The 19,063-nt window shown below is 51.3% G+C and overlaps 1 protein-coding gene across 1 annotated transcript in view; it reads right to left on the bottom strand.

Annotated features, from left to right (window-relative positions):
- Positions 1-18,269, bottom strand: part of UBASH3A (ubiquitin associated and SH3 domain containing A) — a gene marked incomplete at both ends in the record, with an annotated part of 39,937 nt that extends 21,668 nt beyond the window's left edge. Inside the window, 6 exons of the mRNA XM_079922787.1 lie at positions 5,010-5,218; positions 6,142-6,311; positions 10,177-10,375; positions 13,253-13,439; positions 16,131-16,184; positions 18,157-18,269. Coding sequence (XP_079778913.1) covers positions 5,010-5,218; positions 6,142-6,311; positions 10,177-10,375; positions 13,253-13,439; positions 16,131-16,184; positions 18,157-18,269 — 932 coding nt within the window. The remainder of the gene's footprint in view (positions 1-5,009; positions 5,219-6,141; positions 6,312-10,176; positions 10,376-13,252; positions 13,440-16,130; positions 16,185-18,156) is intronic.
- Between the last annotated feature and the right edge of the window lie 794 nt (positions 18,270-19,063).

The raw sequence follows: 19,063 nt of genomic DNA, 5'->3' as shown, positions 1-19,063 counted from the left end.
GTGTGCTATGGGGAGGAGGGCACGTGGGCCCAGAGGCTGCAGGTGACCAGAGCGGGTAGACACCCTTCTGACGTTCACCTGTCCCGGTGGATAGGAATGAGGAATGCAGTAGGTGGCCTCTGGGTTCAATGAAAAAATCGGACACAAATCAACGGGTGGGCAGAGTGTCCAGGGATGCCTGGGCCTCCAGTTTACGGGGGAAGAGAAGGAGGCAGACAGTCCGCTCACGTGAGTGACTGGTAAGGGAACGTCATCTTTATTCCTATTCTCTGGAAAGCATGTTCTCATCTTGCTCTTTAAATTGTAGTATTCTTTATGATTTTTAACATACAGAAGGCTTACATTTTAAGCATTTAATAATCAGTATTAAAGACACATCTGTTAAGTCTCACCCTAAGATCCATTCCACTGCTTCTCTGCTTTCAAAGCTCTCCCCAGTCCAGAAATCAGAAATACAGTCGTTTAAACTGCCTTCTATTTTAAAATGAGTTTCTTTTTCTGTTTAATTCTTGACTCAGAATTAAACTGATATCAGTGTGTGCTGTGAGGTCATACAGAACACCTCTTATTTTACACCCATTTATTTTCCTATTTCTGATGTATTTATCAGATAGGAACCTCCTAATATACCAGGTCTCCTGCTCTGTTAGCTAGTCTGTTCCACGGATCTATTTTTTCTCTTTCCCTCAAGTCAGTACCATATTATAGATTTATAACATGCTTTTAATATCTGGTAGGTAAATATCTCCTCTCATCACTTTTATTTTTCAAAGTGTTCTCAGCTCTTCTCTTCTATTTATTCTCCCAGATAAATTTTTCAATCACTCAGTGAAGTTCCAACAGACGATCCCATTGGGATTTTCCCTGGAATTTCATTAAACCTGGAAATGGCTCTGGGAGGATTCATTTTGCTCCATCATGAACCGTGGTGTGTTTCTACTTATTCGGGCCATTTGTAAATGTTTGCCTTTCTCTCCCACAGTGGCCCCAAGTCCCCCAGTTCTCGTAAAGCTGATGGCTCCCAGGCCTCCATCCTGAGACCCTAACCGGGTCCTGAGCTGGGAGTGGCATCATTTCTCCTGCATCTCAGGGGCCCACAGGCTCAGGCCACCTGCTTTTCACCATCACAACCGTACACCCGGGACCCTCAGTGCCCACGCGGTGTTTCGATGTAGTGAACTCACTTCTGAAACTGTCTGCCAGTCGTACCTTCTCTTCCCATCTTGTTGCCTGTCCTGTCTTGAGTGGTAAATCCTACTGGCGGTGAGACCTGGGACCTGGGACCTTTTGCTGGGACCTGGGACCCTTTGCTGCAGGCCTTGCACCTGGACACACCTCTCCTCCAGCAACAGAATACAAAGAAACTGTACAGGACTAAAAATAACTGAGTGCATACCCAGTTGGGTCAAATTCTGGACCCAAAAGATACAAAGAGACCAAAAACCCAACTGCCACTTTTGAAGAGACTGGAGCACAAACAGGGTGTCGGGAGCGGGCCCCCCGCACACACCACCACCAAGGGGTGGACAGACCACCTAAGTCGCCCCTCCAGCCTGACCCCTGGACACACCCTACCCTCGCCCCATATAAGGAACTAGCTCGCCCCCGCTCGGGGAGCAGGCAAGCAAGGGAACCTGTTGTTGGTTCTCACTCCCCCCTGTGGCAGCAGTGGTCCCAACAGAGCCCTGCCTGAATTTCTTGTCTGGCCTCTGATCAATTTCCATTGATTAAGGAAGCTAAGAGCCCTGGTCGGTAACAGCAGGATCCAGGTCAAATAGATTTACAGGCTCATATTCTCACAGCGTCAGATGTCAGCACATTGGACATCTTTAACTGGTCGTAAATAGACAAGAACGTGATCCCCATATGCAGACCATTGACATTTCCCTCTTCTAGTGAGCACGCTCTCAGTATTTGCAGAGTCTCATGTTGACACAGGAAATGCTGGTGGGTTTCCCCTTACTGAGGGCGAGGTGTGGCCCTCCCGCACCCTGCTCCCGGCCCTCCGGGCAGAGAGTGAAGCCTCCTTATCTATAAATAACATCTGTGAAGCTTACAGCTGGAGAGAAAAATTGAATTTTTTTTTTTTTGCTACTCTTTCAAATGAAATACAACCTTGACTACGACGGGGATGTTGGTGATGAGAAGAGAAAGGAAAGAACGTAGCATTTTAATACTTCTGTTTTTTTCTGAAACGTCGGAGACCCACTTACTGCTTAACTTACACCATAGAAATAGATGTATTTAGATTCTCCCTGGCTTTTAAAAGGGGCACAGCTGCCGTCTGTGGGGTTGTGTGGACTGTGTCTGCTAGGGATGCCGTAGCAAGGTACCATGGACAGGGCAGCTAAAGTAACAGATACTTATTCTCATACAGTCTGGGGGCTGAGTCCAAGATCGAGGTATGGGCGGGGTTAGTTCCTCCAGAGGCCTCTCTCCTTGGTGTGTACACGGCCATCTTCTCCCTGTGTCCTCACATGATCATCCTTCTGTGTGTGTCTGCATCCGGATCTCCTCTTCTTATAAGGACACCAGGCAAATTGGATTAGGGCCCACCCTGTGACCTCATCTTACCTTAGTCACCTCTTTAAAGACCCATCTCTAAATACAATCACATTGTGAGGTGCTGGGGCTTCAGATATCAACGTACGAATTTGGGGGACACAATGCAGCCCATGACAATATCTCTATTATGTCTGAGCTACTTGCCAGGAGCTTGCTCTGTGGTTTTGGAAAGTTGCTGAGCATGTATTGCTCCAGGGTTGGTTCTCTCATCTTGGCTCAAAGAGGACAAAGTGTCCTCTAAGCTCTAACGTTCATGGCTCCTTGTTCGAGATTATGCTACATACATTCTTATCTGTGGAGGGTTGAAAACTGCTGTGATGCATGACTATGTTCCATCAATATCACAGTGGTCACCTCTGATCTTTTTCTTCAAAGTAACAGGCAAATATTGTGGGGTCATTTTGTTGCTGAGTAAATCCAGAGACCCTGAACCATTGGCACAAAGGTTGAATTGTCGCACTGGTGGTGGGTCGCTGATGTAAGGCCAATAATTTTTCCTGCTTGGGTTGCACGTCCCAAGTGTGAATTCTGTGCTGACACTGTCAGAGATATTTATCCACTGTCTATAAACAACAGTTTGTCTGCCCACAGCTAAAGTAGTCTTGGGACAGTATCATTGGACGGCATTTCTGCTCAACGAATTAGTAAGGTGTCCAGACATTCTAGGGCCATTTTCTGAATTTGAAAGTTTGAAGTTTAGTAAAGTACACTTTGGGCCATTTTAAAAGACTTAGCCAGGACAGCTGAGTCCGACAACAGTGCTGGCTCTCTGTCCTTCTGACCCATAATCACATGTCACAGTTTGTCTTACTTCTTCCCCAGCACAGCTGGGGTGCTTCCAAAACACGGCCAATCAGACACCCCACAGCCCAGCCCAGTACTTAGTTTTCTCTTCTTTTGCTGTAATTCTTGTTAATACTTATCAATTCCTAGGGGAAACTTGTTTCTAGAAGGAATAGTCCCAGAAATGTTCAGCTTAAAAGCTGAACCGTTACTTTGGTGACAGGTGACTAATAATAGATTAACTGTGAGGTGAAAGGTGCGATAGCCACAAACTCATTTTCTCCAGAATCTTAGCTGCATAGTTCTAGAAACATCCAGTTTGCCGACTGCCTGGCGACAGTGATGCTCTCTCGTCCTGAGCAAGGATTGGAGGACTTGCTAGAGGACAGGGACCAGACGGGAGCCCACACCACCTGGACCTCAGATGGTCAGTTGGGGTGGAACCGGCATCTTCTCCCGTGTTACTCCTTAAATGGTTCATTGGACCGGGTGATGGTCTGAGCTGGTTCTAAAAGGAACCAAGTGCTTCCCTGATTGTGTGATGTCATCTGACCCCTCCACCTCCCTGGGCCCAAGTGTTCTCAGCTCTCAGGGATGACGATGGACCTGATTATCTCTGCAGTCCCTCGTGACACCAATGTCCTGTGATTTTGTTGTGGCCACTGGACACATGGCCATGTCCACACCTGCAAAACCGTGCTTCTCTGGGACGACTGGTCTACCCACACCCGGGATGGCTGTGATCTTTTCGTGGAAGCCATATCCCTTTCCACGTTGGGTGTGGGAGAGCTCGGAGCCTGGGGCCCACAGCGTGCATGGTGTGTACAGAGCTTGGCCCTGGGTTTGTCTGACTTCTCTCCCTTTATTCTCCCTTTGACCCAGTTTCCTTATATTCTTTTCTTTAAACTTAAAATTGATTAATTTAGATTTTGAATAAGTAATGCATTTCTATGGTTCACAAAGTTAAAAATTATGCAGTGGTAGAGAGTGAAACGTCTCCCTCCCATTCCTATTCCATTCTCCCAACTCCCACCCTCAATCCTGCAGGTAGCCACTGTTAGACGTTTATAGACATCTTCCCTTCCAGGGAACCTTTACATATGAACGTGCATATAAATACCTATTGTGCAGATAGAAGTACAGATGGTAATGTTTTAATGCATCTGTTCGCCACAGTTAGTACTATCCTATATACATTGTTCTGCAACTTCTCTTGGATTTTTTTATATCAGTACATAAAATACTTCCCTGTGATCATTTTTAAAAACCTCCAGTATTCTATTGTATGGCTGTATCATAATTTATTTCACTGGCTTATCTTTAATTGAATTATCTCTTCTACGGAGCTTGTATGCTTCTATAATTTGTTATGCTCATAATAAGGAAGTGGTATTTTGTAGTCCTTTTGGGATTATGATCTCAGAAAAGTTTTCTAGAGTAATTGATGTTTTCTGAATGTTTTCAGTGGAAAACCACAAATCAACCAAGATATTTACCGTATACCTTCAGGGATAATGTTGCCAGCACGGAGAAGGCAATTTTTACCAACAATGGAACTGTCTAGAAGCATACAAGCACCGTGGCCACTGTTTCCAAAAAGACGCTCTCAGACACTAAGTCCGAGAGAGGCGTCTGGGCTGCGGGGGCAGAGCGGCGCTCACCTGTGCTTCACCCAGGTGTCACACTCGCTAGCTCGCTCCGTGTAGTTCTCGGGCAGGAAGCCCCGGCAGCCGGTCTGCTGCGAGATCCCAAACACCCAGCCCTCGCTGGCTTCCTCCTGCTGCGTGGGGTCCACGAAGATGTAGTCACCGGGGCTGAGGGTCAGCTCATCCATGTTCTGCGGCTTGTACTGGAACAGGACCCTCAGGGTCTAGAATGGAGGAAAGTGTCTTCACGTCTCAAGCAAGGATGGGTTCTGTGTCTCCAAGACACATCCAAGCCTCTGTCTGATGACAGTAGACTATGACAAAAGGAAGTATACACTTGTTCAGATACATTCAGAAATGCATTTTGGTATCTATCTATCGTCTGTCTCTCTAGTTATTATCTATCTATCATCTGTCTATTATCTCTCTACCTATCATCTATCTATGCATATCAATCATCTATCTATCATCTATTTACCTATCTGTATCTATCAATCACCTATCTAGCTAATCTATTATCTACCTACCTCTTATCTACCTATCAATTTATCTATCTACCTATCTATCATCTATCTATCTCTATCATCTACCTATTTTATCAGTCTACTATCTACCTACCTATTTATCTCTGTTTACTTATTTCTTATATGAAGATCTCAAAGCATAACCAGATGTTCACATCTGGCCCCCTTGGAGTGAGGTTATTTACAGCTTCTCCCACACCACAGAACACGGTGGATTCATTCATACTTGTTCCATGGGTCTGAAAGGAGCGTAACAAGCTTTCCATCTAAAGCAACCAATCCCGTGGGGAGGGAGCCTTGAACCGAGGCTTCACTCAAATCATTATCTAAACAAATTAGCAAGCAGCACAATGTATTCATAAATCTTTGCAACCGTCCATTTTTAATACCAGAAATGTTTCCACTTCTTCCCCAAATTTCTGTGTCTGCGACTCATATATACAAAAGAATGTCAATTCCCAAACGCAGGCCACAGAATGATTTTAGACAAGGGATAGAAGTTCGTCCTTCTGCTGAAATACCTCCATCCGAGGGCTCCTGCGGGTCAGGGCTCCGTCAGGAGGGCGGCGTTCACCTATTGCCATGGCGGGGTCCAGTCCAGCCGTCCGCCTGCATTCGCTCACCTGGTAGTGTACAAAGCGCATGTCCCGGGAGTAGAGTGCGGCCGTCCACTGGCAGCCGTGGCCGGGGTGCACGGCTCTGGCCAGCTGCTCCAGCGTCCTCTGGTGGTGGGGATAGAACTTGTGGGCCAGGGTGAGATGCAGCTGCTTGGTGCAGGGCTTCACGATGCAGTCTGTGAAATCACGCAAACGAGGCACCTTGACCCGGACGTCCTCACTGCACGCCCGGGGTCGCCGCATCCGGGGCGGCCACGAACCCGGGCTGGAGGCGCAAACGCCTTTACACACGCACCTCCTGCCTCTGCCCACTCCCCTCCCCACACCAGCGCTCCCCCGCCAGGGCAAGGAGTTGGCCCAGACGGGCCACCACACAGAGGTCACCTCGTTAAGGCGGTGGCCGGGTACTCGCAGATTCTACGAAGAAGCAGGAAAGCAGAGGGTATAGAGACACAGGTTTTGGGGGCGGCTGTTTGTGGCCCATCAATTTGCAAGCTAATTGCCCCGACAACTGATTCAAATCTCCTTCATCCCCCGGGGTGTGCATGTGACACAGTGGCCTGAACGGGTGGGCTCACGCTCCAGTCAACTGCGGAGTCTCTGGAAGAAAATGCCCTAAGCAATGCGATTCCATCAGGCATCGCAGTGCCTTTAATATTCTGCTGACTTTGGTGAAGCAGGAAGCCCTTGGAGCGGCCAAGGCCCTGGTCTTTTTTTTTTTTTTTTTTACGCGGGCCTCTCACTGTTGTGGCCTCTCCCGTTGCAGAGCACAGGCTCCAGACGCGCAGGCTCAGCGGCCATGGCTCACGGGCCCAGCCGCTCCGCGGCATGTGGGATCTTCCCGGACCGGGGCACGAACCCGCATCCCCTGCATCGGCAGGCGGACTCTCAACCCCTGCGCCACCAGGCCCTGGTCTTTTGGAGTGACCTCTGCCCTCATGGCCCCAGTCCTCCTGGCCCCCATCCCAGGGCCCTCAGGTTAGTGGGCAGCACTTCGGGGCAGCGTCCCCGAAGCAGCCAGGATCCGGTTTCAGCCAGGTCACAAAGCAGCTTTGTTCCGGGGAGGCGGTGACTAGTGGAACTGCACAGACTCTGGAATCGGATAGACCTGACTTTAGACCCAGCTGCCCCGTTTGGCAACTGACTTTGGGGACCATCCTGGTCTGACTCAGCTTCAGTTTCGACAGCAACAACTTGAGGATTGGACGGGCTGTCCTGGGAAACCGACCTCTTAACCGTAAGGTCCCCGGGAAACTTTCAGTAAATCTTAGTTACCTGCTACCTTTCTCACAGGTAACACTTAGCAACACACAGGATCCGTCTTCCCCCTGAAAAACGTCAAGGGTGATGCACCCACTTCCTGGAGCCCAGACTTGGCAAAACCCCATTGATGTCTCTCATCCTCTATCTGAGCCTTTGGTAGCAAAAGAGAAACCGGCGAGGTCTCCAGGCCCTGAGCTGCGGGGGAGAGGAGCTCGAAGCAAGAGAGCATGTGGGTGCCGGGGAAATTCCTTTTCTCGGGTGTTCCAGATGAGGTGGGGGGGACGGCCCTGCCGTGGATGAGTCAGCGTGGCCTGGGAAAGGCCCGCTGAGGTCATCGTCAGAGAGATCACTGAGTCACCTGATCTGAATGGGCGCTTGTCTATTTCTCTGTGTGGCCCATGCCCCTGGGGACCGTGATCTGGCCAGGATCACGCTCGCTGGCTGAGCTGTGCCTGGTGCCTCCCGATCCATCAGGGTCAGGCCCAGGGTGCCGGCCGTGGAGGGCAGGGCGGAGCCTGCTAAGGGGTGGGCGATGGACGTGAGGTCAAAGCCCGTTTCCCGGGGTGCGGAGCGGGTCAGCACGAAGCCCAGGAGGCGTGAAGCAGGACGTGGCCGGGCTCTAATGCCAGGTCCACCACCCACTGGCTTGGGGACTCTGTTGTCACAGATGGCCACACCCTGGATGGCCTAGAACAACAGAAATTTGTTCTCATGCGTCTGGAGGCTGCAAGTCCAAAACCAAGGTGTTGCAGGGCAGTGCCCCCCGCTGAAGGCTCCCGGGGAGGGTCCCTCCCGGCCTCCTCCAGCTCCTGTGGCCCCAGCATTCCTTTGCTTGTGGCCACATCCCTTCAATGCCTGCCTCCGTGGTCACATGGCCTCTCCTCTGTGTCTCTGTGTCTTCTCGTCATACAAGGACACCGGACTTAGGGCCTGTCCTACTCCAGTGTGACCTCAACTAATTACATCTAATAGAGACCCTATTTCCAAATAAGGTCCTTTTCTGAGGTTTTGGTGGACTTGAATTTTAGGGGACACTTTTCAACCCATGACAGTGACCTTGGGCAGGCACTTTACCCTGCACAGCCCTCGGTCACTCTATTTTTAAATGAGTGGTCATTAAGAGCTACTTTTGGGGGGCATGGGAGTAAGTGAGGTACTAGGCCTGCTCGGAGGCAAGCGGCTGATACACTGCATCAGGACAGGAGCCATGTCCGTCGTCCTTCTAGAGACAAGGAGATTCAAGAACCATCCCCTGAACTCACGTTTACATAAGGGAGGCAATCCGCAAGGACATGGGGTGAGGTTATCATTAGCTGCAAATATGACCCCAGACTCGACAAGCGAGCCTCCAAATGGAGATCTGGGACTAAGGAAATTATTCATGTGACCGGCACCTGCGTGCATACATGTCTGCAGGGGGCAGGGAGGGGTCCTGCTACCAGGGTGCTGCGGCCTCTTCGAGTTTCAGACTCAGCAAAGCACAGCTGTGCGGAGCACCTCTGAGTACCAGGACCACGGGGAAGTTCCCCAAACATACCGCACTGTTTAAAGGGCGAGAGCCCCAGTCATTTGCAGAGAAAGCAAACGACTCAGGGGTCAGAGGACATGATTCAGGTCACATCACCAACCAGAGACGAGGGAAAATTCACACCTGAGGTCAAGTCTGGAATTCTTCCCAGTAAACCCCAGCCGGAACCTCAGTCTCCAGACCGGGGCTGGTGTCTGAGGAAAGTGAATTTGGTTGATTTGCAAAGTGAGTCTAGATAATTTTCCCCCCAAGAGGCCAAGGAGACAAGACTACGCTCATACCTAGAACGTTAAAATGAATCAGCTAGGACTTGTGTTCTACATACAGTGCTGGCCTGGTGAGGAGGCCTGCCTCTGTGGGCGTGGGGCTGGGGGAGGTGCCCCAGCCTACGATCCCCTGTCATCATGTGACCACACACCGTCCCTCCTGGGACAGTTTCCCAGCAGCTGGAACACGGCTGAGTGTTTTGAAAAACCACATCGATGCAGACAAGGCTATTCCCACTCAGAGAAGAGCCGTCTGCTAGTTCTGAGTCTTTCTATGCGCTCACTCTGTTTTGTTTTTAATTAATTTTTATTGGAGTATAATTGATGTACAATGTTGTGTTAGTTTCTGCTGTACAGCAAAGTGAATCCGTTATACGTATACATATATCCTCTCTTTTTTAGATTCTATTCCCGTACAGGTTATTACGGAGTATTGAGTAGAGTTCCCTGTGCTATACAGCAGGTTCTTATTAGTCATCTATTTTGTGTATAGTAGTGTGGCTATGTCAGTCCCAATCTCCCAATTTATCCCTCGCACCCCTTTCCTCCTTGGTAACCGTAAGTTTGTTTTCTACATCTGTGACTCTGTTTTGTAAATAGGTTCATCTGTACCATTTTTTTTTCCACGTGTAAGTGATGTCATATGATACTTGTCTTTCTCTGTCTGACTAAGCTTACATTTTTGAAGGACATCCTGGCCCGTTACGGAGGTTCTAGCTAATCGTTCAGTCTCAGGTTAAGGCCGTGTCATAGCTGCTGGCTGTAAAGGGCCAGGTGGGTGTGGAAGTGACCTGGTGAGGGTGCAGACAGCCCTGTGCCCGGCCAGCCCGTAGGATGACCGTCGCTGCATCGGGGAAACAGCCTCACTCTTGCGGCCCTGGGGTCTGCCCATCGCATCCGAGTGTGGCGGGCTCAGCCCCAGGCACAAAGGGACCACTTTCTATTAACCGGGCCCCGCGTGTGCTTCTGCCTGGGGCTGCCTACCTGCTAAGATGGACGCTTCCGTGGCGAACATCACAGCAAATTCCTGGATGATGTCTGCGGTGCTGTCGTTCACGAAGAAGCCCAGGTAGCTGACGGAAGAATGGAGCACCAGAGGCACGGCCGGGGGGAAGGCGCCCAGGGTCCTGTCCCCGGCTCTCTTCAGTGCTTCGTACAGACACTCCAGCTTCTGGTCCTCGCACTGAGGGACAGAGACAGGACGTCACCTGTTACCTTAGCTAATAAAAGTCAGGCAGCCTCGGGAGCCTCCTTTCTGTCCACGATGCTGTAACATAACTTAACTAGTCCTGGCGTTTGGGGTGATGGATTCGTTCTGTAGCTGGTCCCCAGTTTCTTACAGAATTCAGGTCCAGCTCTTTTGCGAATAGAATAGCCTTTGAGTGCCCAGGTCAAACATCCCTTGTCCCTCTAAACATGTGCCTCACTCCATGTTGAGTTGACCCAACCCCGCATCACATCCTGAGCCCCGTCCTCCGGTCCTGTGGCCCACAGCTGGGCTCAGCGCTGCATCACTGGCTTCTGGAAGTTTCCTGTAGACACCAAGGCAGCCCCGGGGCGCACCGCTCAGAACCTACCCTACTGAGGAGGGTTGTAGCCTACCCCTCAGCTGCTGACCTTCAGACCCGGCAGCAGGCCACACACTCGTCCAGTGACCGAGCCATCCTTGCCCCCAACGGGCTCTCCTCTGACGTGGTCTTGGCTCACAAGCTCCCCCTCAACCCTGCTGTCACCCACTCACCTGCCCTCTGGCCACACAGCCCTTGGCTCCTTGCTCAGTGGGAAAGACTCCACGCGCCCGTGTGGGGCCCCAGTGGAACCCTGACAGAGCGACCCCCTTCGGGGAGCCGGCCAAATCCCGCTCTCCCCAGCAGCAGGCTCCCTCTGGGCTCCCCACAGCCCTCTTTACTCTCTGAGTTATGAACCTTATCATCGCTGGTAATGCGCACCCTCAGCCCCCCTGCTAACCAGGAGCGCGCTGAATTCAACCCTTTCTGTTGTATCTTTGCAGTCGTCGTAGGGCCTGGGAAGCACGCGGTGCCTGGAGGGCACGCATCTCGTGTGATCTGGGAGCAAGGGGCCGCGTTACACACCGACCTGTGGATGACGGCGCTATGCGGTGGTTGAGCGTTATTTTACAGAATCAAAGGCAAGGGTGAATCCCTATTACACTCCTGTGCTGCAAAGGGGCGCTCAGCCACCAGGGCAGCGTGGGGCGTGGGGCGGGCGTGAGGGGGCAGCTACCTCGAGAGGAGGGAAATGTGTGTGTGCGTATCTACGTGTATGGTGTGTCTGTGTGTCACGCTGTGTGTGTCTCTGTGTATCTGTGTGTATATCTGTGTTTGTGACATGGTGTGTGTGTGTGTCATGCTGTGTGTGTCTCTGTGTGTATATCTGTGTGTGTGACATGGTGTGTGTGTGTGTCATTCTGTGTGTGTCTCTGTGTGTATATCTGTGTGTGTGACATGGTGTGTGTGTGTGCGTGTGGTGTGTCTGTGTGAGATGCTGTGTGTGTCTCTGTGTATCTGTGTGCATATCTGTGTGTGTGACATGGTGTGTGTGTGTGTGTGTGTGTGGTGTGTCTGTATGTGTCTCCGTGTGCATATCTGTGTGTGTGACATGGTGTGTGCGTGTGGTGTGTCTGTGTGAGATGCTGTGTGTGTCTCTGTGTGTCTCCGTGTGCATATCTGTGTGTGTGACATGGTGTGTGCGTGTGGTGTGTCTGTGTGAGATGCTGTGTGTGTCTCTGTGTATCTGTGTGCATATCTGTGTGTGTGACATGGTGTGTGCGTGTGGTGTGTCTGTGTGAGATGCTGTGTGTGTCTGTGTGTGTCTCCGTGTGCATATCTGTGTGTGTGACATGGTGTGTGTGTGTGCGTGTGGTGTGTCTGTGTGAGATGCTGTGTGTGTCTCTGTGTGTCTGTGTATGCGTGTGTGCGTGCACAAATGGACATGCCTCGACAGGCCGGGAGGAAGAGTTGGGGGCCCCGGTCAGCTCGCTGGCTGTCAGGACCCGGTGTGTCCATTTCTAAGGTCATGTTCGTTGCTGGCTTCACTGCCTCTCCTTCCCCTGATGAGCTCCTAGGACAAGCCAGGAAGGAGCCTGTCACACATGCCATCAATGTGCACGTAGGGTGACCAACTCACCCTGGTTTGCCAGGGACTTTCCTGGTTTCAGAACCTGGGACTCCCTCCCCACTGGCCCTGGCAAATGAGGATGATTGTCAAGGGCTTTGGAAGATGCTGCTTCTCCTGGGCATCTTCTGGAAGCCTTCCTGCACAGGTTTGCATCCCCCTTTCCGTGCAGCGCAAAGGAGCCTGGAACAGAGGGCTCCTTGGGCCCCGGTGGGACCCTTAGAGTTTGCTGGCAGTAGAGCGGGGTGGGGCCAGGCTGTGCCCTCTGTACTTTCCTCTGGTGTCTGCCCCTCCTTCTCTCACTCTCATGCCTCCCTCTTGTCTTTTGAGCATCCCAGGTCCTTCTCACCTTCCCAGGACCCCATCCTGGGAGCTGCAGCTGGCTCTCTGAACATCTTTTGAATCAGAGAACTGGTCCCCCAGGCAGGGAGAAGTCCTACATCTGTGGCTGGCCAACCCGCCCTTTAGTTGATCCATCACACACCTGTGTGAGGCAAGGTGCTGGTCTCTGGGGGGCAATGGCAAGTGAATTATCCTCCTTCACTTGAGCGGTTCAGTCCAGTGAGGGAGGCAGAGCTGAACCAGACACATGGCCATGCAACAGGGAAAGAGGGCCGCTAGACTTAGAAACAAGAGGATGGTGGGAGCACAGAGGGCAGCAACCTCTTCTGCCTGGGGAGCTGGGGAAGACTCAAAAAGGGAGGGGATAAATGAGTTGGGTTCTGAAGGATGAATAGAAGTTGACCAGATGAAGATGAGGAGGAAAGTAAAGGATATTTCACACAAAGAGTCCAGCTAACACCACCATTGTGGACCACCCTGTGAAAGGAAACCCCTCAATTTTGACCCATCACCACCTAGTTCTGGCAGAAAATGACTCAGCTGCTGTGTTAATGAGCATGAAAAACTCCTTGGACCGACTCACCGTGAAGAAGTCACAGAGTGTTATGTGAGGGAAGACCTCATGGGCTCTGTTCTTTGCGCACTGACGCCTGCTCTCTCTCCAGAACTCTTGAAGTTTGTCCAGCAGGGGTCCCGTGGGACAGAGGAAAAGGGCGTACTCCTGGGGGATGGGGTCGTCGAGAGAAGGGTCATTGCAGTGGCAGTGCAGCCTGCAACAGAGAATGGGACACTTTTACCTGGCGTCGTGGCCAAAAGAGTCTTTCCCCATGGAGGACACGGGACAGTGGTGACAGCGACTCAGAACAGCAGGCCGTGCAGAGCAGAGGTGTCCATGCCCGGGCGGGACTTGCCGAGCATGGGGCTGAGTGTGGCCGCAGAGCAGGTCAGTGTCCAGCCAGGTCTCAGATCCTGGCTAGTCTGATTCCCAGGCCAAAGACCCAGAAAAGCAGAGAAAGGTGACAGAAACACTCAAAACCTGGTCTTCTAATGGTGTTTGTGGGCCAGTCATCTCCTTAGGGTTGAAAATTTTGTGGAAAAAAACTCACACTTTTATCTCCAACTTCAAATTAAGTGTAAAAATCAAAGCCACAAAGAACTAGACAGAACTTAGGTGGCTACTATATTTTCTTTCAATTCAGAAAGTTATTTTAAATACTAAGAAAAAAAATACTAGGAAAAATGACATAGAGCCCCAATTCAAGTTCATTCTCACCAATAATAAAAAAAAAATTGGGGCTTCCCTGGCGGCGCAGTGGTTGAGAGTCCGCCTGCCGATGTAGGGGACACGGGTTCGTGCCCGGGTCCAGGAGGATCCCACATGCCGTGGAGCAGCTGGGCCCGTGAGCCATGCCCGCTGAGCCTGTGCGTCCGGAGCCTGTGCTCCGCAACGGGAGAGGCCACAACAGTGAGAGGCCCGTGTACCGCAAAAAAAAAAAAAAAAAAATTGAGGCAACCACGAGACACTAATTTTCTCACTTGTCAAATTAACAGAATGTCTTTGAGAGGGTGAAAGGCTTAATTGTGTCGAAGGTGCAGTGAGACTTAAGGATGAATTTCTGCAACCTTTACATATAGCAGTTTGCTAAGATGTGTCAATAGCCTTAAAATACCCATTCCATTTGAACTAATAATTCCACTTCCAGAAATTTATCCGAGGCAAAAAGTATAGATAAGACTTCATGTAACATATTTATTGTACGGTTATTTATAATAGGAAAGAAGGAAAAAACGAGAAAAAAGATAGTAACTTTATCATGCAGTCATTGGAAATTATGGATTTGAATAATTTTTGATGACTCAGAGAAGTGCTTGTGATATAATATTGAATTTAGGAATCAGGGTACAGCCACTGGAGAAAACATAAGATACACACAAATACCTTCTCCTTAATAAAAAGAAAATACCAATAGAGGAAGCTATACTCCTTCTACTGTAGCTCACTTCCCCTTTTCTAGAGGAAACCTCAAGTCTTAACCTGCTTTGTTTTCTTCGAGACATCTAGGTAACCAATCCAGATAGCACTTGTGTGTGTTTTATATAAATCGTAAGCTATTGCTCAAATAATTCAGCAACTTGCATTTTTTACTCAACCCTGTGTTTTTGTAATCTCTCCACATCGATACACATACATCTGGGGAAGTTTGTCAGAATGAACCTTCTAAGGTCTGTATAACAGTGCACCATCTACATAGCTCATCCACCCATGCCATCGATGGACATTTAAATTGTTTTCTTTTTTTTAAATTTCACAGCTCTGTGATCGAGATCTTTGTCCGTGTCCTTTTAGGCCCTCTGTGTCTCTCCAGGGAATGTACTTGGACATGAACTTCTGGGGGGCAGCTACACAGTTTCAGTGTTGATATTCACCGCTATTGCAGCTGAGAAAGCGAGAGACCACCTTCCCCGCATTCTCACCAACACTCGAAGCCGCCTTTTGCTGTTAACGGCATCCTGATTTGCAGCCCCCCCGCCCCCGATTAGGAGTGCGGTTGCGCCCACTCTCACAGAATCTCGGGGACCCACCACCTCCCTGTTCTCCGGCGGGTCTGCTGGGCTTTCTGGCTGAGTCACCACTAGCACAACCCTCAGGGCAGCGGGTTTGGTTTTTAATTCCAATGGACTTTAGGGTTAGCCTAGCCCAGAGGGTCCCAGGTGCTTCCCTTTGTCCCGTACAGGGCGGGCATTTTTGCCCTTGGCCTAGAGTTGTTGGAGGAGGAGGGGGTTCCCGCCGAGGACACGCTGAACCCTAAGAGACCTGGTGCCTGTGTCTGCCATCCTGCTCTGGGGAGGGCACCCCAGCCTGGCGGGACCTGGGGTTTTTGTTTGATTTTCACTGCAGCTATTCCGGGGCGGAGCACGAGGGGACTTCCCACCAGGGGAAGGATGATGGCATCAGGCCACACGCGGGCGGCACTGGGTTTTAGAGAACGGGGTGTCCTCTTTGATTCCCAGGGCCAGAAACCGAGGCCTGTAGCAGCAGGAGGCTGGCAGAGCCGCAGAGCTCCTGGAACCCAGAGCTCCCCCCAGCCCCCAGGCACCTGGCACCCTGAGGGGCAACGTGCGAGGCCTTGGGGGGCATTCAGCACCACCTGCAAGTTCTCGCCCCATCAGAGGTGAAGACGGTGGCAACCTCGCGTTCATATCAGCAGGAATGGCTCTGCCCTGTTCACTCAACAAATCACATGGAAATTACTCTTCACTGACAGGCACGTTTGGATTAAATCAGACTTTTAAGTGAAGAAAACGTTGTTCAAAGTTCTCTCTCTTTTGTTTTCCATTTTAACCGGGGCCTCTTTATTCCTTTCCCTGGGTACTGGGTGGGCGGCGTGGAGGTTCCCCGCCCCCTGGAGTGTCCTGGGCACTTCCCAGCGCTCACCCTGCAGACACCTCACCGCACCTACCAGTCTGACGCCTCCGCCGCCGTCTTCCTTCCAGTCGCCGCCAACGCCTTGAGCCTGTGGGGAGGGAGAACGCGAGGAGCTCTCAGAACCTGCCTTCTGTTCTTTGGAAAAGGTCAGAGAGACAGGAGTGTCCCTGCAGCACATGGGACCTTAGGGGGTCCCCCCCAGGGGCTGGACGGCCAGACCTCACAGTGGGATGCAGCGCCCAGGCCTCCGCCCTCCGCGTGGCATCACTGTGGTTTTGGAAACGCAGACGCCCTGCATCTCAGCCCATCATTTTCCTTCCCTGGCCCCCACCCCCAGTCCCTGGCACGGAGTCCAAGGGCTCCTGTCCTGAGGTCCACCCACACCTGAATCCCGCGTCCCCATCCCTCCCCAACGCACCTGCTCCCTAAGCCAGGTGGACCCGCTCTTGGACCCTTGAGTCGGCTGCGCAGGGCCATGTCCCAGGCTTGCACACCTGCCTCCCTGCCAAGATTAGGCCCGGTACCAACATGCCCTGGGGCAAATGGCACTGGGTCTTCCAGGCTCGGCTCAGAGGTTTCTCTTCCAGGAAGCCCTCCGCAAACCACCCAAGCAGGATGCCCGTGCAGCTCTCCTGCACTTCCCCACCGCACATATGGCCACCTTGCCCCTCATCTCAATGGACTTGAGTCCATCTACCTGATCAACTGGACCACAAGCTCCCAGGGCCCAACCAAGTCTTAAGCATCCTTGAAACTGGGATGAATGTACACTGAATGGAGTTTAACTGAAGGCGACTGAACTGGACAGATGGAGTTTGGTGAAGGTAACTCATCTGGGAATCCAGCCTGGAAATAGCCGGAGTTGACCAGGCACCCAAGATGGCCAGTGCCCAGCGCTGCTATTTCAGAGGATACTGGCGGGGATGAGGCTGCTTGGAGACGTTAACAGGAGCCTTACCTGGGCACTCTCGCCTAAGGGAGACGTTTAAAACACGTTTCTCCACCTCCAACACGCAGCTGTTTAAACTGGAAGGAATTTTGAGTATGTCTCCGATGGTGGCTTCGGTCACATAATAAAGCGTGAGTGTTGCGAGCGTGAGTGTTACTGGGAGTGGGGTTCCAGCCCTGCCCCTCCAGAATCTGCCCTCTCCAGCCTCGGTGTCCCCGTCTGCCCCTGATGGACGGTGCCCGGCCCACGGCAAGCACCCTGCACACGCCTGGTTCTGTTCCCGTCTCACAGACCCCCGATTTACTATGAGCATACCATGACAACAAAGTCCTGATTTGGGTTGGGGAGGAAAGGGGTCCAGCCTCAGTCATTCCACGCAGCTGGGCAAGGGTTTGTCATCTGTCTAAGGAGAGTTTGCCCCCCCCCGCAAATCCGAGGTTACCTAAGGGGACTTATGATGTATTTCCCACATGAATAAACACGTGAAAAGCACCAGATCTAAGAACACTGTGGAAGCTGCAACCTGATGTCAGTCTCAAGCTCATTGTTTTGGGGGACCCTGTCCTCTCCCGGAGGGTAACCTTCAAGGTGGAGTTGTCTCTGTGTGGCCCTTCTCCTTGGACAAGTAGGCTCATGTCCACCCTGCTCGGGGAGTTCCTTAACCATTTCGCTCCATTATCAGACATTCAAGAGAGTCCTCCCCTAAGGACAAGGGGTTTCCCTGCATATTTAGAACTACATTCTTGTGTATTTCAAGAGATCCCAGCATCAGAGACCCACCCGGCTTTGGGGCTTTCAAATTCGAGTCTAAAAAGCTGTCTCAGATTCACTGAGCTGCCCACAGAGGAGGTACAGCCAGGCCCCTCCAAACCCTGCTTCCAATTTTCACAAATTTCAAGGTCCCTCCATCACCAGCCAGCAGAGTTTGTCTTTAAAAGGCAAAGATTGTGTCATTTATAAAAGCAGAAAAGGCCTCATTTTGAGCCAGTCTCTGGCCCTGCACGGTGCACCCCTTGACAGGAAGTAAGTGCTCTGAGCCACCTGCAGTTTTGTGGCCCCAGAGGGGCCAGCTCAGGGTCCAGGGCACATGGCCAGCCAGGGCGGTACTCACGCGATGTGTGCCGGGAAGCCCATGCCCAGGAGGGGGTCCAGGAGCGAGGTGGTGCTGCGGCCCTTGAGCTTGTTGGAAACCTTGGCATAGATCTGAGTCTCGCCCGCTGCCATCTCTTCCTGATGCCGACTGAAGCGAGCAGATAAAGCAGGGAGGGAGAGGCAGGGGAGGCTGAGGCAGAGAAGAAAAACCTCAAGCCCGTTTTGATCTTTCTGACAAAAGCTAATATCCTGTTTGCATGAGCTATTGGTTTTCAGAATTTTCTTTGCAGAGTACGGGTGTAAGGTCAACCAAGCCCCTTCCACAGTGGGGTTTGGAGTCTAGAGGTCCAACCGAGTACCTGCAGGGGATCGGCCTTGGCTCTGACTTGGGCTGTATTGGGGAGCGAGTCGGCCTGAGAGGGAGGGGGCAGGGTGGGGGAGGGGAAGCCGGTGTGGGGTTAACTCTGAACCACTGTATCTTAACTTCCTTGTCTGCAAGGCACTGCATCTAGTGTCCCTGCTAGCTCTAAAAGGTTTGGCTCTTCTAGTTATTCATTGACATTTTTTTTTCAATTTAAAAAACTCTTAAAGTTTAATATGCATGCAGAAAAGCTGATGAATCGTACGTGTACAGCTCAATGCATTTTCACAAAGTGAGCTCGCTAACCTAACCCTCCAAGACCAGCAATAAAACAAAGGTCCTCAACCAGGGGAATTTTGGCCCCCATCCCCAGGGACCGCTGGCAATGTTTGGAGACATTTTTTGTTGTCACAGCTGGAGGAGGAGGTGTTTGCTACGTGCACCCAGTGGGCTGAGGCCAGGAATGCTGCAGCGTATATGACAGCAAAGAAGGGCCCAGACCAAGATGTCAACAGTGTCAAGGTTGAGAAACCCTGTTCTAGAACATCACCAGAACCTCAGAAAA

This window comes from Stenella coeruleoalba (assembly GCF_951394435.1).
Source record: "Stenella coeruleoalba genome assembly, chromosome: 5".
NCBI lineage: Eukaryota > Metazoa > Chordata > Mammalia > Artiodactyla > Delphinidae > Stenella > Stenella coeruleoalba.
The sequence above is the reverse complement of the archived record's forward strand: the minus strand, read 5'-3'. Positions and strand labels throughout refer to the sequence as shown.